This window comes from Balearica regulorum, chromosome 2 (genome assembly GCF_011004875.1).
Source record: "Balearica regulorum gibbericeps isolate bBalReg1 chromosome 2, bBalReg1.pri, whole genome shotgun sequence".
In the NCBI taxonomy this organism is placed as follows: Eukaryota; Metazoa; Chordata; class Aves; order Gruiformes; family Gruidae; genus Balearica; species Balearica regulorum.
The window spans coordinates 124,284,790-124,311,271 of NC_046185.1; the positions used below are offsets into that span (position 1 = coordinate 124,284,790).

At 38.2% G+C, this 26,482-nt stretch overlaps 1 protein-coding gene across 3 annotated transcripts in view; it reads right to left on the reverse strand.

The window, feature by feature from the left end:
- Positions 1–26,482, reverse strand: part of RBMS3 (RNA binding motif single stranded interacting protein 3) — a 715,580-nt gene that overhangs the window by 486,445 nt on the left and 202,653 nt on the right. For all 3 annotated transcript variants that reach the window (XM_075745772.1, XM_075745774.1, XM_075745773.1), the window contains one exon: positions 7,796–7,969. In XM_075745772.1, the coding sequence (XP_075601887.1) occupies positions 7,796–7,969 (174 nt within the window). The remainder of the gene's footprint in view (positions 1–7,795; positions 7,970–26,482) is intronic.

Below are 26,482 nucleotides of genomic sequence, written 5' to 3' on the forward strand. Positions count from 1 at the left end.
CCTCCTACAACTCTATTTTACATTCTAAATTTAGGGAATTTTCTTCCCTTCTTTCAAAAAAAAAAAAAAGAAGAAAGAAAAAAAGCAGCATCTGGTTTGTATTTTTCAAGTCTATTCAAAAATACCTTCTTTCTGCGTGTATCTGCCACTTCAGTATGAAGAAGAAAAATGTAGAATCAGCAAGAAAATTCCTATAAAGTCTGTTTGTAAACAAAAAGTACCCATCTCCAACACAGTTGGTATTCTTAGCACTAGGAGGTGGTGGGAAACTTTTCAGCAGTATGTATTTTACCAATATTGTGGATATATATCTATATGTAATTTCTGGTCATTTCAAAGATTTCAATTATATTTTCTACAAAGAAATCCTTCTTATTAAAAATAAGTGCACAAGACTTACATACAGAGGTTTTTGTGCAATCTTGTCAATAGTTCAGAAAAAAACATTTGGCCTGTGTTTTTTGTGTGAAACGTTTTTTTTCTCTTAAAATACAAGCTAGAGACAAATCTATAAAAGATGTCAGCAAGTATCAGTCCACAACATTCTTCAATTAATTTGTTGAGAAACAATAACAGGACATAATATGTGATGCGTAAATGAATAGTGGTTACATGAAAAAAAAAACCATTAAAACAGCATTCACACATAAAAATCAGAATTCTGAAACCAAACATCTCCAAACTGAAGTTTAGGTGGAATTTCTCTTTTTAGACTTTTTGAAAAAATATTCATTGCAAGTCAGTTGAAACATTTGCGTTATCAGTGCTCTCCACTCTGAGAGGCCCTGCGATTTCCGACCAGGGCAATCAACTTCAAACTGTAATTGCCATCCACCCAAAGCCTCCAGAAAGGAAAAACCTCACTTGGGCAACCTGAGCCACCCATGGGCAGTGGCCTTCCGCACGCCACATTAGCCCTCCTGGGTCTGGCGGGCTGCAACCGCAGCATCGTACCTTTGCAGGAGCCAAGCAGAGCCACAGACAGCATTTAACACAATTACCACAGCATCATATATATATATATATATACACACACACACACTTAAATAAAACTACTCTTTGAGGTAAAATACAGTAAACTACTTTGGCTAAAGTCCTATATTACTGGTGACTTTTCCCTACAACCCTTCGCAGAAGTTCAATTTCAAAGGTTAATACACAAAACAAATACACTGGATACCTCAAAGGCTGAATGTAAAACACATTTGTGATTTTGTGATTTTTTTAAATTTTTTTTTTAAAGGCCTGGCCAAGTTTTAATGGGGTGTCACACACGAATGATTATGAAAGCGCTACAATGAACTGAGCTGATAAGCTGATCTGATCGGAATTAACTGCATGTGATTGCTGCTTTGAAAAGCTGGCCTAAAGAGGCAGCATTGAAAGCAATCTCACAAGTCAGTGGTACCGCTTGCCTCAGCTATAAGTAAGCACAGATGGTGAGAAAAGTTAATTAAGAGACATATTTGTTTGGGGGTTTGAAATTTCCACCCTCTCTTCCCCAAAGAAGCTGAGCCACAGTGAAAATGTGTTTTACGTTTGCGGCCTAATAAGTTCATGTTTTTGAGGCTCTGTTCCTGTAGATGGAGGTAATAGATAAACAGAATAAATAATTTATGTCAGCAGTTAGCATATGGATTTGCACTTGATCACTAAGCTACTCATTGCACCTGATAGCTACAACATCTTGTCAATTAAAAATATTCCTATCTCCACAATTCTTCATTTACTTTCCTCCTACCCAGCACAGCTTTTCTCTTATACCACAGCTGACACCCAGCAACGGAGATGTCATCCTTTTCATTCTCACTTTAATGACTGCCTCTTTCATTTGCTCCCTCACTTCTTCTTACAGTATTTCATAAGGAACATATCAGCAATTTACAAAAAATAGCTTCTGGTGATAAACCTATTTTTTCTCCTGGTTGGGAACTCTCTTACCCACCTCTCTCCAGCCTACACTTGAGCTTTCCCAAGATTAACTAATGGGCTTCTGAAGCTGGGGCTGTGAGAGTGCTCTGTAAAGTGATCACTATCTTTAGAGGATCAAAATATATTCCTTACACTCTATATTCTGTAAGAATGTAAAATGAATGTGTCATGTAGCAGACATTTGGCTCAATGGTCCTTCAACAGAGTATGACTCTTTGGACCCATTTCCTTTTTTTTAACCTGTGGCTATTATAATGACAACGGCCAGTAGCACCAAAGAAATACTGGCTGCAGAATGGTAGGGACCAATCTCACAAGAAAGGCCCTTGAAGGTAAGAAAGGGTTAACGCTAAGGACAGAGAAAACTGAGATTTCAGAACTTCAAGTGAAATTCAGAGGTTCTTAGAGGGACATTTCCAATTCATGCCTACTGTACTATTTATTTCCTTTCCCATCACTGCTGATTATAAGGATGTGCATGTATAAAAGGAAGTTCCTTCGTCTCTAATCAGAGCGGCTCTGTTCCATGAATCCACAATCCACTGTTCGTGACATTACAAAATGAATCAGGCAGGAGGCTCAAGCCAGATCAGAAAGTGACAGCTTCTGTTTAAACAGATATCTTGGAAATTAGTGATGATAGAGGACAGTATTATACTGCATAAACATTTAAGTCTTAGCACTGTCTCATTCTCTAAAAAGAGGTGCAACAGAATTACTCACTGGAAAGAACTTGGTATTAAAAAATAATAAATCAGAGTGCTGATCTGTTCTACTTATATTTCTAGAGAAATAAAGGCCTGTTTTGAATAGGACACCCATGGTATATGTATTGAACACTCCCTGGATTTGAGGAAAGTTGCTTCTTAAAACATTATCTTTGTATTATAGCATATGATCATATCATTTATGGTCTACATTAAGAATTTGGCATGTATCAGTATATTGCTTGTCAGTCTTATTTCTGTGCTATAGAACCGATTTTGAGCAGTTTATTACACTTACAAGAATGTGTTCCCTAACTAGGGTTACGTTTCAGATGACAGGATCACATCAGAAGACTAGAGATTGACACCCAAGACCAGCCCTGCATTGACAAACTTCCTACGTCATTCTGCAAGGATTTTAGCCAAAAACTATGTACATTTTTTAGCCAAAATCTATGTACATAAATATATATATACACAAACTAATAATTTAGCCATTAGATATATATGTATACATACAAATTAATAATTGTGTCTCACATTCCCAGGTGGTCCCTAAACATTGTATTATCTAATCACATAAAAATGGCAGGTTTTCTAATTTTATAAATGTACACAAAATAAGTTGTTAAAAAAGTCAATCACTGAGGGCTCGGTACAGATGTTAATCCAATTTGTGTGGTAATGATCAAAACAGTCAGTTTACATAAAGCATTACAGCTGTGTAATATTGCAGTCCTGCAGTTCTGTCATCAGCAATGAGGGTTACCTACCTGCCATTGGAAATTTTCCAATGGACTCTGCATAGTCATGCTGACAGTGAGTAGGACCTTCCATTAGTGTTGCCCACAGTGACAGCCTTGCTCCCTTTCTGCTCTTCTCCAAGGATTGTCAGCAGGAAAGTGTAAAAGGAGCTATAGCTCCTTCTACTGGGTCTTAAGATTCTTTAGATTAAAGATTTGAGATCCTACTAGGGCTCAGAGAAGTGAGTGAAAGAAGGCCAGTAGTGTCTCACAGAGTTTTGCGTCACATTTTTTTGAATTCTGCTTTGCACATTCTCACTAACAGCGTAATTTCAGAAGCAATCACGCATTTAAAGAAGTTAGCAGAAAGAAGTCTGGGGACAGACTGTTGGAATGGGGACAGAAGTACTGCTAAGCAAACTGATTGTCTGATCCACATATGACATCTCAGATGTAACAGCTTGTAAACATTATCTGTAGAGCTCCAAATAATAACTTTACAGATTTAACCAATCATGCTTTGAAGGCTGTCACCGATCTAGTGGAGCATAACCAAATCCCATTAGAGTGGAGAATAGATTCTAGCCGAAAGTCTTACATATGCTAAGCTGCATATCTAGATAAGGAATACAAAGACATCACATATGCTACAGATATGTATGCGCATGAAGAAATTAATACATGCGACTAAATGCATTGTCCCATAGGCCTACAACAAAGGTTTCAAACCCTGCAGGGTAAATCAGTCTGCAGCAGTATTGTGTGTTTCATTAAAGAATATCACATTGACAAACTCCTTCCTAAGTAAGGACAGACTTCTGCATAAGTGAGCGTGGCAGATACCTGTGACTGCTACATAAATATTCCAGAAAGACATAAGACTACCTTACAACTTCAACTGAAATAGTCAAAAGCAGATGAGATCTGTGTTTTGTTTGCCCACTTTGCACATGTACTTCTTTAAAATTACAGCACAATGTAAGAAGTCATTTGTTAGAGTTAATTCACTGGATGAGATTTCCTAAGATCTGCTGAAATTCTATCGTCCTTCCAGCAAAACGTGGAAATTAAGTGAGTCTTTGAGGCACTGGAAAAAGCATGGGTAGGAAACCTGCACAGATGTGAAAATGCTCCAAGGACGGTTCCCATCTTGCCCAGTGGGGATAATCAGAATTACTCTGACTATTTTTTTATCTTCCTTTTTATTTTCGTTATGTGAAGAAAGCTCCAGAGAAATGCATGTTAGATGGCCAGGTATCTCCTCCTATTCTGAGCACTACATGCTGTATTTCTCTGGCCACAAGCCTCTGCATGTAAATGCCAGAGGAATATCTAGCCCCTAGTATCAAAACTAAGTCGTCATATACTTTGTAATGGCCATCTACCACATTATCACTCATATTGGTATACATAGATCCTACAGGGTATCCTGCCTCCCAGTATAGCTAGAAGTTAGCATCTTGTTTGTTCATACGCTGCATTGCACTGTTGACTGTGATGATATGCAGTCTTTTCTTTCCCTTAGATAACTCCAAGAGCTGAAAAATTACTGTTTAAACAAACTTCCTGTTCTTTTCTTTCCTAGGGTGAAAAGACTGCTTTTAATCAACGTTTGCAGCACTATGGAAGAGAGATGCACAGTGTGCTCTCAGATAAAATAGAATAAAACCCCCACCTTTGCCTCAGACATATTTCTCGGGACCAGCCAGAGTCATAAGGGTCTCTGAACACTGCACTTTGTGTGATATTTTTTCTTCCATTTAGAAAAAAAATGAGTTAGAGGATTTTTATTTTTTTTTAGTTACATTTGGCCCAATTAACATGAATCTTTTTTGTCTCCTTCAGCTTTTCTCCAAACAGTAGAGAAATCCAAAGCTTTTCTCTTGGCTTTCTCTCCAGGGACTAATATCTTTAAGTACTTCAAGGCCAGATCCAACTCCCTGACATTTGTCTGCCTTGAACTGGCAAAGCACTCGTAAGTTTGTTAGCCTCCAAAGCGTCAAGAAACTACAATGATCTTTAGACATATTCCATGTGGGAGGTTTTGCAGAAACAGCTTCATACAGCAATAAAACCTACAGCTTGTTCTGGTCAACCTGTGTCAGATGAGGGCAAATAAAATCCTCTGAAGTATAGTAGATATCCAGTTGAGCGTGTTTCACTGGGAAGATTAATGAATAAAGGAGCTCCTTCGTATCTACCTTTTATCGTTGTCATTTGCCATGGAAGTGTTGGTTTGAGCCCAGATTAAACAAATCTAAGTTAGAAACAGGAACCAGACTAATTCTAACTTTATCATATGCACTGCAACAGATACTCAAGCAAATATTGAGGCATTGTTTTCTCTTGGAAAACTTGACCCTCATCTGATGCTGCAGGAGGGAGGAGCTGAGTTTGGTGGACTGCCTTGCCCATGCCCCACTTACGGCCTCACTCCCAGAGCGTGCAGAAGTAGGGAAGGTATGTGAAAAGTATGTGATCCCAGTGGTAGACACTACAATGACAGTTAACCTGTTACAGCTTCTTACCACCAGCCTAGGAAATCAGTCCCGTTATCTGCTGAGTAGCACCGCAGCAGAGCTCCTCAGATGAGCAGGAGCCAAGAAATGTGCCAAGTTTTCTAAACAGTTGAATCCAGGGACACTGAGGGCAGGACTAATCAAACAATTTAGTTGTTTATCTCATGCTCATCTACTTGGTTTTAGCATTTTGCATCTGCACAAAGGTTTATGCAACTCTGAAATCTCTACTTACCAGCAATCAGCTAAATCGACTTCCAGATTGAAGTATCATTTCCAACAACTACTTATTAAGGTGCTCTACAAAAACAAGTATTGTACAGGTAAAGCAAGGTACCAACAGCTGTAGTGTAAACAAAGGAAAGAGGAACTGTGGAATTAGTCTAAAAAAAGACTCCCATGCCTTGATGGACATTGTAATTCATATGGATAAAAAGACATCTCCATTTTTAAACCATCTTAGACGAAGTGTAGCATTCTTCTGGTATGCTCTTTTGCTTAGTAGAGTCAGAGCTTGACTCAAAGAGAGGCTAGTGTTTATTCTAAATGATCAAAGTTAAGGAGCAGTTAATAACTTGAATACCCACAGTTTAAGTTAAATTAAGCTGTGCAGGGACTCTTTTTGAGCCATCATTCTAAACAAGGAAAATATCTGTCCCCTTCTAGTGCCAAATACCCTTTTTTCCTTCACAACAGTTTTTATAATTTTCAATGACGCTGTAATGGAATTGAGCAAACAGCAGAATCCATAGAGATGTTTAATTCATTCTGAGATCTCACCACCTCAGAAAAGAGATAAGATTTTACAAATTTATTCCCTTCCTTTATTTCAATTACCATGTTAATGCTTGAGACAATTCCTAACCCAAACTTCTGGCCAAAAGTCTGTTGGCAGGTAAGATGGCAGATCTAAATCAAATCACAAAGATCCTGCAATACGATTGCATAGCACAATTTCCCCTCTGTAATAAAAGCTTCATTTTCCCCTATTTTCCTACTGGAATTCACTATAGGATAGTAAAGCTTCATTACATACACATGACAGGATGTTAAGATAGTACGCCATTTAAGAAGTTCTAACACTATCCAAAGCTCAGTTCAAATCCAAACATTAAAACAACAAAGTGTAGGGTGGGAAACAAGGAAGATTGCTTACACTAATGAGGTCTTCCCCCATTAACTCTCTCAGAGTCTTTCAAAAACCGAAACTAGAAGAATGAAAGGGCTCTGCTATAAGCAGTCTGCTACACCAATATGACAAAAACCACCATCAGCCTTCAGTTGTGACCCTTTCATGGTTGTCAAATTAAAACACACAACAACAGTGAGCCCCCCTCCCTGTTCTTTTTGGCCACCAGTTCATGCAAATTACAGAAGACCAATAGTCTTTGCTTAGCAACAAGATTGCATGTTCACTACTGATCACATTCATGATGAAGTAGTGAATATTAACAAATCTAACGATGAGAAGAGATGCCCTCCTTCAGTGACTCATCCGTACAATTTAAAAGCTCTGAAATAGAAAGAATAATTCATTCATCTAACAGACTCACTAGAAACAGAAAAGAAGCCATCAATAATACTGCTTTCCAGCCCACATCCCTTACACTAAACCCAGGCACACAACAGTAATTTCATGCAAGGAGAAGGATTGCTAAATGTACAAAAATATACGTATTTCTACTGAGCCATGAAACTTTCACATTTGCTTACGTCTTAGACTCATTCTAATACTTTCTAGAGTTACGGTTAGTACACATGAGCTGTCCTGACTGCCATGGGACACAAAGAGCGCTGGCGAAGTGTGCTGAACTGTCAGCCCCCGAGCGCCTCCACCTCCCAGGGAATCACACAGCTCATTTGGGTAACTGCAGAAAAGGTTATAATTACTTACAGCAGGATGTCCAGCACAGTAGGTGTAGCTAGCATGAGACTGGTAGTGCAAGCTTGCTCTTGGAAAGGTGTATGTATTCCAAGCAGGTTGGCTGCTATTCCACTGGGAGCTAAAGCCAGGGCTCATGGTCACTCTCGATTTACTGTTTTGGTACGTTCTCACTGTGGAGCTGGACTATCAAAAAAGAAAAAAAATGCAACGTAAAAATAGCTTTTAGGGTAGAATACAAACAATGCAGCTACATATCATTATTGTGCATATACATAGTGCCACATGGTCTGGAACAAACTTGAACATTTCCTGTAAGGAACTGGGAAAAGCAAAAAATTGATTCCTTCAAAGATATCAGTGAAACAGCTACATCGCTGTAATGCCCAAAAGACTGATGACTCTTAGACTTCAGGCTGGGATGTAAATCAAATGAGCAATAGATAAGTGATTGAGATAAGGGGATGTTCTGAAAATGTGTAGAGGGTGCAATCCTGCAAGATTAATAGTTGAAACTTCCGTAATTTTTTATTATAATGAACTAAATATTGACATTTATTGAGCTCCTGATCAGCTATGTCCATTTTACAATAAATGGCAGTTTGGGGCCAATGTTTAGAGATATATATATTTTGAAGTCTTGAAATCCCATCTAGTGGCTAGGTAAGGCCAAGTAGTCACAAAGCTACCCCTACATTTCAAATATGTAACCTTCTAAACAGACTACGAAATATTTTTAAACTACTTAAAATGCAGAAGAAAAAAAAAAAAAAACCCAAAATCTTAATTTTTTTTTTTTAAGTTAATTCAATAATTTCATCTGAAAGTAACCCAGTCTATGGATATGTAATTCACTTTCATTCTTTCTGGCTTTCTCTCATTTTACTTTATTTCAACTGCAGTTTTCTGCTTCTAGTCCTCATTTTATAACATTCCTAATAAATGCTTGCACTGATAGGGGTGGTTTATTAGGGCAAGGGAAAAAAAAATCCATTTTCAAAAAAAGGAGAAGATGCATTAGAAGTGGGTGCATTTTTAGCAGATATTTAGATTGGTCTTCAAAGACATGCAAATGTACTTTTTCCTCCATATTCTGTTCTGCATTTGGGTTTTGCTTGCTTTCTTTTTTATTGGCAAAGGTGTTCTTAATATCCCATGCAAATTTACACCAACTAATTGTAATTATGATAAACCCGAAACTGTTCTTTTTAAAGCATTAAATTCACAGTGACCTTCGTACAACAGTGAAAGCTTGAGAAATACGAACACAAATAATATTTCTTAGAAATGCATATAAATGTCCCTGTTAGTAAATTGATGCTATCAATTTCAAAAGCTATACTCAAGAGTGACGCTTCATTTATTTTTACCCTCCTTTCAAAGACAACTTTTATACGCGATATATGTAGCATTAACCAAATATCAATATGGGCCACCATCAAACAAGGTGTTTCACACAGTCCAAGACTATCCTTACCCTGAAGTGCTTACAAGATAAATTGGAAGGTCAGGGAAAGGATGAAAGAGCAGAGTCTGAGGCTGAAGCAGAGAAAACAGCTTGACAAACATGACTTTCAGTTTCATTTCAATGCTTCAGCTTAGCTTCATTGGAAGAAGATTAGTGAAACAGAAGGAAAAGGGGACAGAGAGAAGACATGCAAAAAGGTTTCAAGGACACATTCGAGCTATAAAAATATATACCCTGTATAATCTTTCCAGTTTTTAATACTGTATTTAGATGAGCCGGTTGTAGAGACTACAGGCCACGCTAGCATCGGCTGAACATGCCCTCTTCATTTCATTTAATTTTCAAAAGTTTAAGTACACAAAGTTTGCTTCGGTTATCAATTGCTGTATAAACTTTAAGTTCAAGAAAAGGCCAAACGACTTCCTGCATGTGTTTATTTCCTGCGCCGCCGATTAGGAAGCCTGAAAAGAGCAGTTTCCGCTCACCAGTTCTCAATATCTCGACAGATTCGCCTCCCGCCCCCACCCCTAAGCGAAGGGTTCCTGCGGTGTGATTTCTAAAGATTTAACTTACGACTAGCTGAACACAAAGCGTATGAATGAACACTAAAACCCACACTAAACTCTCATTAGTCACTGTGTGTGACAAGTGGTTACTTTGTTCTTACAAAAGGCTTTAGGGAAAAAAAAAATCTGCCCCTACAGTTAAAGGGGCTTATTTGAAATAAATCTTTTTGTATGAATTTAAATCATGACAAATCAAAGGAAAGAGGCTATGGCTACAGCGAGAAAAAAAAAAAAAAAAGAAGGGTTTTAATGGTTTTTGTTCTTTTTTTCTTTTTTTTTTTTCTTCTCCTTTTACCCTCTTTCCCCAAGGAGTAGAAACTGCATTTTCTTTCCTTTGACATATTACTTATCTTTCAGATCACTCCTCAAAGGCAAATCTCTCTTTCTGGGCCCTGGTAGACTTGCTTCTACATGAGAGATGAAGGCTAGGTTTTGTTTCGGACAGATCAAGTAGATCTTTAGCCATAATGTACTTCTCTGTGTACATTTCTCCCCTTTATAAACATCAGGTATTCAAGTGTGGCTGCTTATTAACTCCTCTTGAGGAGTTCATCCCCTGCTGAATATTCTGTGAATATTGAGCTGCTGTATCCTAACAATAGCTTCGCTCCTTCCTATTATTTCTGATGGGTCTGCATTGTATGGACCAGTGGAAAATATCTGTGGCTGATGGGATATGAAGATGCATTGTCAGCTGTGATAATTGTCTACTGATTATTTTCACTATGGCAGCAAACTCCACTACAGTAAGGACAGACGTGCTGTTAGCACTATACAGACGTGCACATTACCTGTTCCTGTATTAGAGAACAGGAGCAAAAATAAGCCTGTGTTTTTTAAACAGCCTGCCTCAGATGCTGAACAACCTTCTGCCTGTTGACTGAGTTTTGGTTTGCGCTTGCGTGCTACAGAAAACACCTCCCCGTATCTGCCACCGTGTTGGAGGCACGGTTCAGCCCCGGCGCTAAATCCAGGCACAGAGATGAGCCCCTCGGGCCCCTTTCTGCTCCTCCACCCAGCTCCCACCTCACAGGGGGCACATTAGAAATGGAAAGCCATGCAGACCATCAAGGATGCGCTGGGTGTCTGTGCTGGTTTTGGCACATGTACCCCACTCCCCCTCAGGGCGGCTGGGTGGCTGTGGGAGGAATGTCCCTGCTCTGAACAGCTTTGTAGGGGGGCTACTATTTCTGACACGAGAAAAGCTTCTCCGTTTTGCTGGCTTACCTCCAGAAAACAAAACAAAACAAAAGTCAATACACAAAGACTCTCCCAGGATAATTGGCTTTGAAATCTTGAAGGTATCCAGGTTGTCAGCCAGAATAGAGAGACATCTGCACCACCAGCCACCAAGTCCTGGGACAGCCTGGTCACCTGGCGGCTCTAACCTAGGGTGGTTGGGGAGCTAAGATGTGAGATCAGGGACCCCAGAAGTCGATGTGGAGGCAAAGTGTGAGGAGCAGGAGAGAGGAGCTGTTGTTCCCCGTCTCCTGTGCCTGTAGGGGTGGAGAGCGGGCACAGGGTCATGAATGGAGGAGTGAAGCTGAGCCTGGGAAAAAGGGGTTGGGGAGGAGGTATTGTCTGAATTTGTCCTTGTTTCTCACTATCCAAACTTATTTTAACTGGCAATAAATTCATATTCCCCAAGTTGAATCTGTTTTTGCCTGTGATGGTAATTGCTATGTGATCTCCCTGTCTTTATCTCGACCCACGAGCTTTTCCACCATATTTTCTGCCCCCGTTTTGTTGAGGAGGGGGAGTGAAAGAGCAGCTGGGTGGGTGTCTGGCAGCCAGCAAAGGTCAACCCACCACAGACTGGCAGGTCTTGTGGCACACAAGCTTTTATTCAGGATTTGAAAGTGCATCTACTTCCTCCTATCTCTATTGATTTCTCCAATAAAAGATATCGCCTCTCCCCATAATCCTATCTTATTTATATCAATGTTGTCAATGGAAGACCACCGCTGCCACTCCTCGACAACCTGATCAGCTTTTCTCAGAAAACTTCTACACAAAATTATCAGATTACAACAAAAAAGAACTGTTGCCCTCCTTCCTGTCTTTTGCCAGAAACAACAAAAAGTACAAAGCTAGGGGAGAATTTTCTTTCCCTTAAATAAGTCACTCCAGTACCTTTATACCCTGAAGGTCTGATGCAATCTAAAATTGAGATGAGTAAAATTTAAATGTCTAAGCGTATTTTAAAATATGACCCTTTTTTTTCCTGTGCCTTAATTTCTCTGGCTTATAAGTATGGATAATCTTACTTTAAAACTTCTAGGCTAAACTTTTCCTCATGTTTGTAAAAGTCTTGAACATTTTTGGACATAAGCATGAGTGAAGTGCAAAGTATTATTAGTATTGTTACTATTTCTTGAGCTTAACTGCTTTCAGTTCTTAGTGCTTTTAATAGCTGATGTGTGAAGTCTAACAGTGGAAAAAATAGAACATAGTATTTATGGAGCACTTTTTATCTTCAAAGCACTGCGCAAATGTTAAATGGTGGCAAAATTTTTGACTGGTGCAGCATTTCCAACTTTTAAAGCAGTTTATAGTAGATGTAAGAACTAGCAGCCACTTTTTCCTATTTGTACATGAATAAAGCACACCCTTTGACTAGGACATGAAGCAACATAAATAGTTCTGACGTAGCCTTAGTCTTCATGTCATCACACCCATGCTCTCCCCTCTTTTGCAATACAGCGTCATCCTGCAGTAAACTAACAGGAAAAATATGTGCTAATTCTGAAATTCTACATCACGCCAAATGTATCTATCAGACACCCTTCTGCCAATGATTCCAAAACACTATGATTATTATTGGCTTTGGCACTCCAAAAGAAGAGAGGCTCAAATATTCCGCTCTCGTTACCTCTCTACTTGCATTGACTTAAAAAAAAAAAAAAAAAAAAAAAGGACAAGTGGGATTAAAGAGGTGTAAATAACATCTGAATTCAGCCTCCCACTACCTCAGCTTCTAAAAGCAACTTCCCAGAGCTATGATGTCATCCTAGCCCACACAATTTGAGCTGTCTCCAGTCCCTTGGATTTTGATTACAGAACGGTTCTGTCTTCAGCTGCATCTTCTGGGTTTTTTTGTGAAAGAAATTGTATTTGAAAGGGTGTTCACCCTCTTCCCCCTATGCCTTCAAGGGACTTGACATCCCTTATTTTGGATGTCAAGATGATTACAGGAGTTGGGAAAGGCCAAGTAGAGAAACTGCTACTCTGGAGATACTGCTTGCAGGAACTCTATATGCCTGTATTTGGATCAGACCATGATGCAAAGCACAGTCCTATGCTCTTAAAAGTTTGGATGCTTTACAAAATACTACCGTTCCCATAGAAATCAAAGTTTTCCTATAACCTGGAAAAGTCAGAAATGAAAATAGCTGCCCTGGAACATTATTGCCTGAGCTAAAATTTGTTTTCTTGCTCAGAGAAAATATGAATCTGGCAAACCAAATCTGAAGCTAGTTCATCACAAAATCCACCTGGGAGACCTTAAAGATTGTGGTAATTGTGAAATTGAAGAGTGAAGGCATTTTTTTCTCTTTGAGTTGTTATGAAAACTAAACATGGAAGATATTGCAGATTTTTATTTTTTTTTAACAGCAGGAAAGAAGAATTTTTTGCTGCTACTTTTCCCAATGTAATCTTTCACTATAGCTTGCAAATGTCTTATAGTCTAGAACCAGACTCCATCTGTTCCAGCAAGAACTGAACTCTTAATATCTGGCCACTGCAGATTTCGAGTTTATCAAGTTTGTTTCATAACCTTTATGAAAAAACTTCAGAGACATGACCAAATTTAAGAGAAACATTGTTTTTCCAGACATGGGATTGAAACTCAATACGCTGTACCTGGAAAAACAGGATCAACTGAGAGAAACAGCATTCCACTGAAACCGCGGAGAAATGATGAGGCTATATTTCATATCTCAGCATACATGTAAGGCTATATAGCTCATCTAGTGGATCCAAGAGCGCTGAGCGCTAGCCCACATCATGCCAAAACGCAGGGTGTGCAGCCCATCTGCCCCCTCCCGGTAGGTGGGAGAGGAATGCTCCCTGCAAACAGGGTGAAGGGGACCCAGGCCTGCAGGACACGACGAGCACAGCTGAAATACTTTGAGCTGGGGCCCAGTAGGAATGCTAAGTTGAGAGAGTTTTTAGGATAGGTCCCAAATTATCTAAACAACTCTTGCGGAATGTATTCTAGAAAAAAGTGTCTGCCACTCATTGTTATTTTCCCCCAGAGTTATGCCTTGAAAACAAAATATATATGGTTTTCACACTTTTCTGGTTAGAATTGCTGTCATTTCCAGTGACTCAACACTGTAATTCATTTTGTACTTTTAACTGTTACTTGAATCCTAAGAGCATTTTTTTTCCTGGGCAAAGTATGAAACATTGCTCTTGTAGTTCCAGAGAGTGAGCAGGGGAGCTGAAAAATTGAAGGCCTTCACGGTTTGAGGAAGAGGCCATGAAGAGCCTTGTTTTCTGCCATCTTATCATTCACGTCAGTGCCAAGGGGCAAAGAATTAGTAACAAAAGACAGGCCAGTGACAATTCAAATTAAAGCCTTAAAGTCTCTTGGCTGGAAGACCAGGGTGTGACCAAAAGTTGCTGTTACCTGATGGTTCTCTAGGCAAGAGACTGCTGGGTTTCAGTCAACTTCTGCGCAGATGCACCTCCCAAAAAGCATTACCACCCCCAGTATCACAGTAGGCAAGGTCAGTGCAAAGACCAATTAAAGTCACAAGAAATGCTCCTGTGCTTCAAACCGATTTCTCCAGAATAAGAAAAGGAATTTTGCAGGCATAAGAGAAACTTGCATTGGTTTTCTTACCCATGTTGTACCCAGCCATAGGGAATGGGGACACTCATGCTCCTGGGCTGCTCATTTGTATGTCTTCCTTCCACAGAAGGAAAAGTGAAAGGATACTTTCAAAACAATATTTTTTTTTGTTTGTTTGTCTTTGTTAGGTTATTTGTTAAACGTAAACTAGAGTTAAAATGTATGTTGTTAGATGGGATTCTTATTGGTCTAGTTTAAATCTTTAATTTAGGTTTGAATACAGTGAATATCTTGACTCCAAGTCTCCTCCTTCTCCCTCCTCCTCTGCCTCCTTTACTTTGAAAGGAGTAGGGCATGTCAAAGTTTCTTCTGTTCAGAATATTATTTAGTCAATCTATTGTGAGAAATTCAAGTCATAACAACCTCAGGACACTGAATATGACCTTGTAATGGTAGGTCATTAAATAATTATTTTCTGAAAATAAAACACATTGGCGTCTGTTAAATCTACTCTAGCCTTTTTTACAACACCAAGGTTACAATTTAAAGTAGTGAAGTATTATGTTAACCCAAGATGAGCAAGATCTGAGCGTTCCCAGTAAATTCTGGCAAGATAGCACTGGTTAAGACCCCGCCACAGATGACCTACATGTGGTGCATATTTCTGATTTCTAAAGAAGTCACCCATATAAAATAATCACTCAGTCCAATACTCCTATGAATGCACATACAGCACATCTGTACGGAGTGACTGGAGAAAAGGATGCTCTTCTACCAGGAGCTGGAGAGCACACAAGTCACAGAGGCAAAGAACTTGAAGGGAAGGATTTGTGCCAGATAAGAAAGTCTAATGGTGAACAGTAATCTTAAAGAAAGTTGTTGATTACATACAAACCAGACCATATTAAGTCTCTGATCTTAGCAGATCTCTGGAGTAGTATTTTTACAAGGTCTACGGATTCCTCTCTCATATATGACAGTTGCCACTCTAGAAGTCTCTTCTGCAAACTACACAGCACTATTTGGGATTTGCAGCATTCTCTTGGTAAGAGATGACACAAAAGGACACTGCAAAAATTGAAAAATAATTTTAATGTGATAAGTGCCTTTCCTAGGATCACATCCCCAGGTACAGAGGGCTCTTGTACTAGTTTTGCTGTGAGTCAACAAACCACTTTTACCTACATCTTATTTTTTTATGTGGACCTATGCACCGCTGACTGAAACACAAGTTCAGGATCTTTACTGATTAATGACTGATTTTAGCATTTACCTGTCTGCTAAATTGAGACTTTTTACAGACAGCTAACATCTTTTGTGAAACTCATTATTTTTTGAGAGTTCAGGGAGAAAAATAATTATTTCATTAACACTTGAATTCTTTCCCCTTTTACAGTACCCAAAGGTATGTTTCACTATGTTCTGCAGTATCTTAATGTTTTTTCTGATGTATGTGTTTACTACATGTATATTGAATTACTCCCTGAACAATAAATCAAGCACTGTCTTGGATACAAAATGATTTTCCTCACGCTAGATCTGCAATATACAACTTTTTTTAGGCAATCCCAAGAGTAACAGCTGGCTGACAATTTAAGCAAGTCTGCAATATTAACCAGTGAGTGCAATCCAGACTCACATACCAGGAAAGAGGGATGCTTAGGAACAACCAAAAAATGTCCGTGGCACATCTACAATTCTACCAAGTGAGAAAAAGTCAGATTTCTTTCCTCAGCTGCAGTAGGCAAAGCATTGATTCCAGCACCACATGCCGAGTACAACTCTTCACGTCCACAAAATGCTTACTTTACCGAATGTAATGCGGTTATGAAATGCATTTGGCCACTGGGAAGAATTCCATAAATCCTGCAAAGCTACCCAGTGTACCACTCTGCAGCTAACTCCTGTGGATGGGTCTGCATGCTTTTGTAAACCTCACTGTGGGATTAGGACATTTATCAAACCTATGATTTCTTTCCTGCAATGTTATATCTATTGTATACCAGGAGTTCTGCAGGTGCATGATTTATCCATCCTGTCATTAGCTACAATACCCTGCAAACAGTTTTTATTTTCTGCTGGAGAAACAAATACTCCTCCCATAAATTGTTTTACTGCTGATTGGGGAACAGGCTCCTGCTCCCTTGACAATAAACCAGCTTGCTTTCTCTGACCGTGGAGTTATAATTTCCAGCAAAACCATCTGAAGCTCAATGCCATTTCTTATGGAATTAAGTAATATAGGGAAAATTATAGCTTACTTCTTTTCAATATCACGCCTGAACTCTCATTATCTGTTAAGCACCAATGTGTTTGATCACTTGAGGGACATTACAGACAACACAGCCCCTGAGGATCCAGCCGAAGGAACACAGGAGGAGGAAGCAAATGTCGGATAAATCGAACAGACAAAATTCTCTTTTAAAATGAAAAGAAAAACTCAATATGATTTTTGTTACTGGGATCAGGATTTGCCAAAGGTTTCAGTTTGGCTGAAAATATTCAATGAACATTTTAAAAAGCAAGGAAGGAAACTGGATATCCAGGAAATCCAGAAATGAAAAGCGATTTCTTCCCCAGTGAAATCATACTCAGACAGGCCTTTCACTCAAATTAAATATTCATAGAACCACATATATTGTATATGACACATTTGAATGTGAAAAGGCTAATATCCTCTGGCTTTTACAGTACTCAACTAATCCATTAGAAATGTAATAGTCAGTCTAACCATTCCGTGACTTCAGTCGGAGGTATGAAAAATAAAAGAGAAAGCAGAATGAACTACAAAGAGAAGATGAAAATAAGAAGTAAGACGTATCCAAGACCAGCTCTCAGGGTACTCAAAATCAATTTCAACTGCCACAGATATCTGTTGAGTATCAAATACAGAACAGAGGAACCTGCACACAGGGCTACAGAGTTGCCTAGAAAAGCTGCTTTTTCTTCCCTTAAGCTTTGGGCACTCATGCTGGAGAAGAGAGATCATTAATTTATTAAAAGGGATGAGTGAATTATAACTGGGAAGTTGACTATAAGCTATTTGAATTCAGTGTAGCAAAGACTGGTTTTCTAGGATACATCAATACAAGGTTACAGATTTCATTAAAAAATAAGTAAATCTCAATGAAAAATGACATTACAATTCCCAATATAAAAGACAACAGAAATACATAAGAGAGAGTGTGTTAAGGCCCGAGAACTTACGGCATTTTGTTTTGCTTTTATTCCCCTGGGGGGGGGGGGGAAAAAGGCAGTGAAAGGCCATTAAAATCCAAATAATTCTGCAGATTATTGACAATCCTGTAGTCTAAACTAGTGGGAAGGAGACACAGGCACCAACAAACAAAAATACTGTTAAGTCAATGAAAAATTTAGTGAATATCTTAAATGAAGGAGTAAAGCAGAATGAGGTAACACATGCTGAAGATCTGACCATGCAAAGCTTCTCTGACCTTGGTCAACACAGCATCTAAAGTAATGAGACTACTCATGACCTTACAGTAAACTGTGAGTATAAGCAAACAGATCCCTGACAAAGCTCTGTAGAAACTACTCCTTAAGTTAAACACGGTTCTCTCCTGCACATAAAGCACTATCGTGTGGCCAGATCATAAAAGAAAACTTCCCTCTAGATAATGTCAATCAAATGTTTCTACATATACAAAACCACTTTTACTTTCAAGTATCAATGTGAATGCAAATAAGCCACCCTCCCCTCCTAGCGCCTTTCCTTAAAAATATAATCCACTCCTTTTATTCTTATTAGCTAACTAGCAAGAGTTTTATGGGCTGGCTTGTATTTTGACCGTGCCACAAGAGTTTCAGATTGGCATTTTATACTCTACGAATTTGATAAACAAACCAAATTAACAACAAAAAACTTCTAATAACTTACGTTTTAGTAAGGTTACTGCAGTGAGGAAAACTCACACAGGTCTGAAAATAGCTTCAGTGTTCCTGAAATTATACTGCTGAGCAAAAATAACCTCAACACATTACGCACTGAGGGGCTCCAAGTGGAAAGCAGAGATCTTTTGAATCCTGTTGGAGGGTGCTCAAATAAGAGAAGTCATCGACCCTTGAGAGAGGAAATCCAGCTGAGGCTCCTCAGAGCCTGGCATGTGGAGCCACACTTCTTCGCTTAGGAAATACTGACAGCTAGGGGAACAACTCGGTGCAGCTCAGCCTAAGGGATTTTTCTGCCCCAGTGCCCAGTGGTATGAAAAAGATTCAGATCCTTCCTACTGAAGTTCAACATCATAAACTTGGTAGGTAAAGGAAGGGGGAAAAAATGAAGGAAAGATCTACTTTTGTGTTTCTTCCGGCCATAACCGGAGCCCTCTGTCCTGTCCCCAAATGTTTGTTAAAATGTTAAAAACTAGATTTTAAAATGTAAGTGCAGCTGTTATGTCCAGGCCACAAGAACCAGATGAGAGATAAGGAACAGAGACTGAGGACAAGAGAGAAGATGACCAGAAACCACAGCAGGAGGCTCCGACGATAAACAGATGCTACCCTGTCTCATCTGTTTTCTGTTTTGTGTTTTTGAGCCTGCTTCTCAAAAGACTACACATGGAATGAATGCAGATGGAGATTTCTGTCACGTTGTTCCCAGTCGGTTTAAAACCTCCGCTTCTCGAGTCAAATCTTTTCTAGAGTTGATGACTGCATTTCCAAAGCCTGAGGATGGATAGAATTTCTTACCACTCTGTAAGGACACAGATCTAAAAAGGCTAGAGGATTAACAGCAAATTAAGCTAATATGGTTACCATAGAAATTCCTTTAAAAGGTGTATTTTGAATTTCATATTTCTATGTCAGTAGATAGTCTCTGCAGCTCTGTGCTTAGAATATACATTTCAGGAAAATTTGCCATATAGCATATTCCGGTATACATTGTATTTCCTGACACGTGTGGGTGTCATAACCTTAGAGCAGAAACAGGAAAAAACAGTAATATTAACAAGATTTGTACAGAAGCTTACAACTTTAGTTGCCCTATTATCTACCAAAACAGTTCAGAATGACTAGTGGGAATATCTTTGAAGATGGCTAAAAGATATTTTTAGAGATACGTTATTTGTTCAGTTTAAAATATATTTTAAAAACCTCCAAGAATCACCTATACGTAGCTTCAATATTACTTAAGTGCAACTTTTTGTATCTAGTGAACTGTTATGTAGATACTAAGACAGAAAGTTAATGGGTATAGATGTAAAAGAAAAGAATCTCGCCTACGATAATTGGAAAAAAAGGATGGTCTTTCACCTAAAGAGGAAAACTATGATTTGGAAGATCAAAAATCACCATTAGCTCTGAAACAGGCTTCTTATGTGACTCAAACTTTCCACAACTCTTTCCTGGTCTCTGTAACAGAGATTTTACAGCTTCCTCTTTTGCACCCTTTGGGAGAGGGTATGGCATCTTTTGTCCATTCATGGAGAACACCAACGCCCTCAATCACGAAATCAATCACCAATCACCTAATCACCAAATCAAGTTTTTTCATCCATTTTCAGTTATATAATGAGTATGAAAGCTACTATAATTGGGAATAAACACAACAAAAGATACAGAAAGGCTTCCAGTAATTCACATACATACACATAAGCATAATTAAGTGAAATGAAGAAGAACACAGGCAGAATACAGAGGATATTTCCAATGATGTTTAAATCTATTGGCAGAACATTTTTTTAAGGAAGCTAATAGCAGAACCATGAGTTAGGTGGATTTAAGAAAGCTAAAGCACATACAAAAGCAGAGATGGGGGGAAAAGTAGATTTGAGAAGCTGAATCATAATAATGGAGCTTTGCTCCATCTCATTTATCTAGGTATATTTACATTTATACATCTATGTATATATTCCATTGCGGGGGGGGGGGGGGGGGGGGCGAAATGTGAAGCTATTCTTTCATTCATAGAAATTAGAACCAGCCGTAATTACAACTTTTTGAATATTCTTTTTAAATGTCATATTTTAAAAGAAATATATAGGAATGGTGATTTCAGGGGAAAAGGCAATTTATTTTTTTTTAACTGGCTGCTGCTAAGATTTAATGTAACATGGATGAAGAAGGGCACAGGAAAAAAGATTATGTTCTACAGCTTAAATATGGAAGAAAAATTTATCTTGTATTCTAAAAACTAAATGTATTTATGCCCTTAACTGCTCTAATTTTAGAAATATCTGTTGTAGACTGTCATTATAGCCAAATTGTTTACAGATGCTGCTGCACAATGGAATAGTCAAACTGTTGAAATATTTGATGGCATTGTCAACCTCTTAACAAAATAAAAATTAAGTGGACATTGAATAGGTGCTGGTAACCAAGATTTGAGGTTACCAATTGTTTGTACAGCTCACTCTTTCATTGTGGCCACAATACAGAAAAATGTGTATTTGCTAACTAGACTTACCTAATAAGAATTGTTAACTTAGATAGATCAAATCGATAGAACACGCATAGATATTTTTGCCACTGCCTAAAAAAATCTGATTTGAAACAGAAACTTTTTAATTCATACCAAATTCTCTAGAGAAATTATTTGTTAATGCAAAGTAATTTAATTAGTTTATATAAAACTATTTTTATTTTTAAAATTTAATTTTAAGAAGCAAAACATTTTACTCTCAAAAATAAACATTTTATTGTAACATTTATTGTAAGAAGAAATACACAGGAGTATAGTTGCTATAAATACAGTAGAATACAGTTATGGTAAGACAAATTTTCAGCAATCATATGATTTCGTGGATCAAACCTAGCTGATCAAAGAATAGCAAACTTGGTAGATGAAGCAGCAGATAAACTGTTTCTTTGTTTTTTTAACATCAGAATCACCCAGTTTGACAAGATTCTTCTGAACATTCATCTGCAAACATTTGATAACTGCAGGATATGCCATTCAGGTGCTGGAAATCAATTTTGTTCTAGATGCTAAGGTCCCAGTGCATCAAGATCCTTACATCTATGCATAACTATAAGCACAGGAGGAAATCTGTTGAAGCCCAGAGGATTCATTATAGTACTAGAATCATACACAGATTTTCATTTGAAAGGCTTAAATATCTAAAAGAATTGATCCTGCACTGAAGACAAAAATTTTATTTCTTTGCAAGAACAAAAAGATGGAGACTCAGATAGGAAAGGGGGCATTTTGTTGTTTGTTTTAAAAGGATATAAATCTTCATGATGCAGGCGATAAAAGAAGGCTAGGAAGATTAATACTCTCTGGGCAGCATATTCCACTCTTATTATCTACAGGATATCTTGTACCTTGTTCTGAAGCATTTAGCAATGGCTCATGGAACAAGAGATGTTTAATGGTCTGATATGGCCTTGCTGCATCGATCACAGTGATACAGCAATCAAAACCAGAGGGTGCGGATGGCCCTATTTGATCTTTACAAGAGAATTCCACTATGCTAATCTCTAAAACATATCGTCAGATTATTCATTTCTCTCCCTTGTGTATTTCCCTACTTAAAAATAAATAAATCAATCAATACAGCCATCATGCAAAATTTCTGAACTTAAGGGAAGTCAATAGTGTTTGTAAGTGCTTGGCAGAACGTTGCCCCTGTGCGTATCGGGGTTGCAAATTGTGAGGAGCCCTATTGACCTTTTTCTTTTAATAAACTCATTTTGGGAAAAAACACACACATTCATTATGTCTCCTACTTCCTGGAGGAAATATTGGTGCAGCTGAGGTCTAGAGACAGAAGACTCAACAACAGGAACAAACAATTGAAGTATTTCACTGTCTTGCTTTTTCCTTCAATATTATTCTACGCAGGCATTCTTCTTACTTCTACTTACTTTCTATTAGGGCTAAATTGTTCAGAAGATGTTAAAAAAGTCCACATTTTTGCATGAAAAAGGATGACCAAACACAAAAGAAATGATTGTGTAATTTATACTTGAACACTTAGGTTTGCCTTCAAAAATTCAAGAATTTGCAGACAAAGTAGGTGTAAGTAGGCAACTTGTACCTAGATTTGAAATTATGATCAGCTTCAGGCTATTCCTTAAAAACTTGGGTATGTATTTCAGTATATCCATGTCTCTTCCATTCCTCTCTTCACTTATTTGTATACACTTCTTGTGAATTTTTTTTCACTTCTCTTTATTTAGATATTGTTAACAGTTTAAAGTTAGGTCAATATATGAAGAACTCCCACCTGGAAATTTGTACCCTTATAATTTGACTCTCAGGAAACAACAACAATTCAAAGTATAAGATTAAACGGGAAATAAAAGAGTTTGAGGTTTACAGTCGCCAACGATGCTTCAGTACTCAAATGCGTGGCATGAAGGAGTAAACTTTCATTAATCACCTCCAATAAGGAGCACAGACATCTCCACTGATTGTAAGAACTGATAAAAACTTTTCATTTTTCCTTTTTTCTTTCTTTTTTTTTAATCTTCAAGACTAAGTGAGTTATGCTGAGATAGATATCCATAAATTTTTAACATTCTTGAGAAGAGAGATTGTAGACTTTTTTATTTTACTGCTAAAACTTGAATGTATAGTTGCAGAGTAGTTTCCCTAGAGTTCACTTTGGATTTAAATAATAATGATGATGGTGATAATAGTTATATTAATAATATTATTAATATTAGTATTATATTATTATAATAAAGCAAAACAGTCATAAGATTGTCCCAGTTGGAAGGATGGGAGAAGTTAACTGGGGAACAAGAATTCATGCTAAAGTCCCAAATTTAGCAGCAGGTCTGTGAAAGGGGTTTCGAAGAGGAAGCCCTCTGCAATGCACTGTTACATACTTCACCGTCGCTACAAAACCCAGACGTGCTGCTACTTACTCTTAATCATGTTCTTGTAAGCACGCTCTATTAGCATCTTATAACAGTTTAGTATTTCCTTACAAAAAGGCCTCTTACTGCAATTTGGCAAAGAGAAGCACCCAGGGGTAGCCCTCCTTCCACTTAATAATTGACAACCTTCCTAATGAATGCACAATCTAGGGGTTTCCTTCTTCCCAGTATAATTTAAAATCTACAAAGACCAACGTGTTGTCACCAATTTTTCAAGTATCAGTGAAGAAAGAGGTGATAATATGAAAAAAATCCACAGATTACTAAACCTGGGTGAAATTTTGAAAATGACAGGAAAACAGCTGGGAACGCTTCCAGATCGACTTTGTTATGCAAAGATTATAAAGACAGAAACACTATTCTTGCTTAATGATATCTTCAAATAATATTGAGCAATACCAAGAGCTATACAATCATGGGACACTCCACCTAACATTAACTATTCAATAGATAAAAAACACTATAGGTCACTGTGAAGACCAGTAAGTTGCTGCTATTGAATGTTCCCTAAAGGTCATAAAATGACCAAATCATTTTGGGTGTGTTATCAACAATACACAAGTTTCTTGCTTTTAATGTTACCCCAAACCAGGGAGAAACAGGAGGAGCTAAGTAGAAGTTCTACTTTTTTACTTTTTCTTCTGACGGGGTGCAATGAAGCATCAGTCTGACATGAGCAGATGCTAAATCAAATTTTTTTTGCCTGTTGTATCCGAGAGAGAAGGCTGTGGCTGGAGAACACAATTCAATTGCTAAATTAATATTCACACTGTAGTTCCACATTTCTACCCCAGAATAAAAAAGGTCAGATCATGTGGAGACAGATCTGGGGAAGGGAAATCAACCACTGAAAGGAGAGCTAGGAGAGCTATAGGCATGTTGTGTAGTCAGAGAGTGGAAGGATCACACAATGAAGTACTTTGACTCCTTGCCAAGTATCCTCTGTGAAATGAATTTCAAAATTTAAGATTTAAATTACAGACGGCTTTTCCAAGCCTTTGCTGGCATAAGCACTACTGCAGAAAAGCTGTGACACCAGCAATTAGGGAGACGAGAGTCTGAGATATTAAAGTAAACTTGTCGAGCAGAAATTAAAATATCTAAATAGTTCTCCTAAATATTCACCAAATGAAGAAATAGAAAGTGCTTTGGCTCTGCTTGCCTTTTAGTTTGCACCTTATGGATTTTCTGGGAAAATATTCACAGACATTAGTTCAGAACTTCTATGAACATAATACTAATTCATGTCTAACAGTATCAGGAACAGGGAGGTTAAAAATAGAATTTTTTAAAAATATAGCATTGGTGTGCCAGCAACACAGTCCTATGAATTTTATGTTTGTCCTGTCTGTCCAAGCAAAACACATTGTGAGCATCTAACCAAAGCTCCTTGAAACCCTCGCTTAAACTTTGCAAGGAATGTAGATAAAGAAGTATCTGCTGAAAGAATTCAGTTGATGAAAAGAAAGCATACCTGTTTAATGAGTGACAAAAAAGGCAAAGTACTTCAGTCCTGTCTTAAATGACCCTTATCCGATATTAGTACTAACCATTCAGGGACAAAAAATCCCAACTAATAATTAACATTTTAAAACATCACATAATGTCTGCATAAATGCTAGCATCACCATCAGAAGTGACCACTGCAACGAAAAATGTCGTATAATTTTTCCAAAAAACCTTGAAAACTTTTAAAGAAAAGATGTATTGAATAAATGAGTTCCTGGTACTTAAATTATGTTTGTCTTAAATACGTATCATACACCAGCTAATGAACCTGTTTTAAAGTAAGGCAGAAAGAGTTCTACAGCATCCAACACTGGACTCCAGTGACAAAACCTATTTGGTACCCTTTAACTCCCAAGTGAAGATGCAGAAGGTATTAAATGGAAATGCAAACAACTGGGCTGGCTCCTGCTTCCACGCGGTCAACGAAAAATTGCCGTTGGCACAGTTTCAGGAATGATTTATTTTAAAAAAATCACCCTAATGTACAGTACCCCTCTACTAGCTCCACTAAGCTGCTTGTCACTGTTCCCACTCCCTAGTCAGGTCTTCCAGCATAAAGTGGAAGAGAAGATGTCCAAGCCATGTGCTGGCTAGCATGAGGTTAAATTCACATAGTTCCAGTTTGCTGCAGGAACTATTTCAGCTCTTAGTAAATCTCACAGCAGACAGACCTTGCCTTTTACTTCTCCTGCTGGGTCTAGCTAAGGATTGAGCCCCATAGCTGAATTTTGAGTATTCTTAAAGTTTGTGGATCACAAATTGTAACAGATGTCCCTGCTGTGCAGGGAGTTTTGTTTAAAGGTCCATCTGCCTGCAGACTGAAATCTGGGATTCTTTGTTTGCATCCTGCAAAACCAGATCTTTCAGACCAGTCACCGTAAAAATGCAAGGATTTTTCTGAGGGGTAAGGCAGATCAATATGTTGCATACATTCCTCTCTCTATAAAGAGAAGTAGCTGAGACCGTCTCAGGGTTTGGCAGAACTCAATCTTATTCGTGTTAACACTGCTTCCACAGAATCGGTTGCCTGCTGCAGGAATGAAATGGCTATGTGCACCTGTGGCTTTTGTCTTTAAACTCCATATATGAGACTTCAGTGCTCTCCACTTCTGGGGGTGTGGGGAGCCACCTCTGTGCTGCTAGATGGGGTACGTGAGCCAGGCGGTAGAAGACAGGGTCCAGGCTATGGGCATGTAGAGGAGAAAGGCACAGAGACTAGAGCACGGGTATACTTGGCAAAATGATTTAGATATATGTTTCCAAAATCAGAGCAAAAGAAGCCAGGACAATGAAATGACAGATGAAACCAGAATGAAAGAGAAGTGACAGACTATGAAGGAATGAAAGTCAGGAGATGGGGAGAGAAAATAACAGAAAGAGGACAAGTGAAAAGCGAAGGAAAAAGTATTTACTATGCAATTAGATTTCATGCGGGGAAGCACTCAATTCCTTCCTCTGTGCAGCTTACAATACCACTTTTCAGAAGAAATTCTCCACACTCCCCTCAG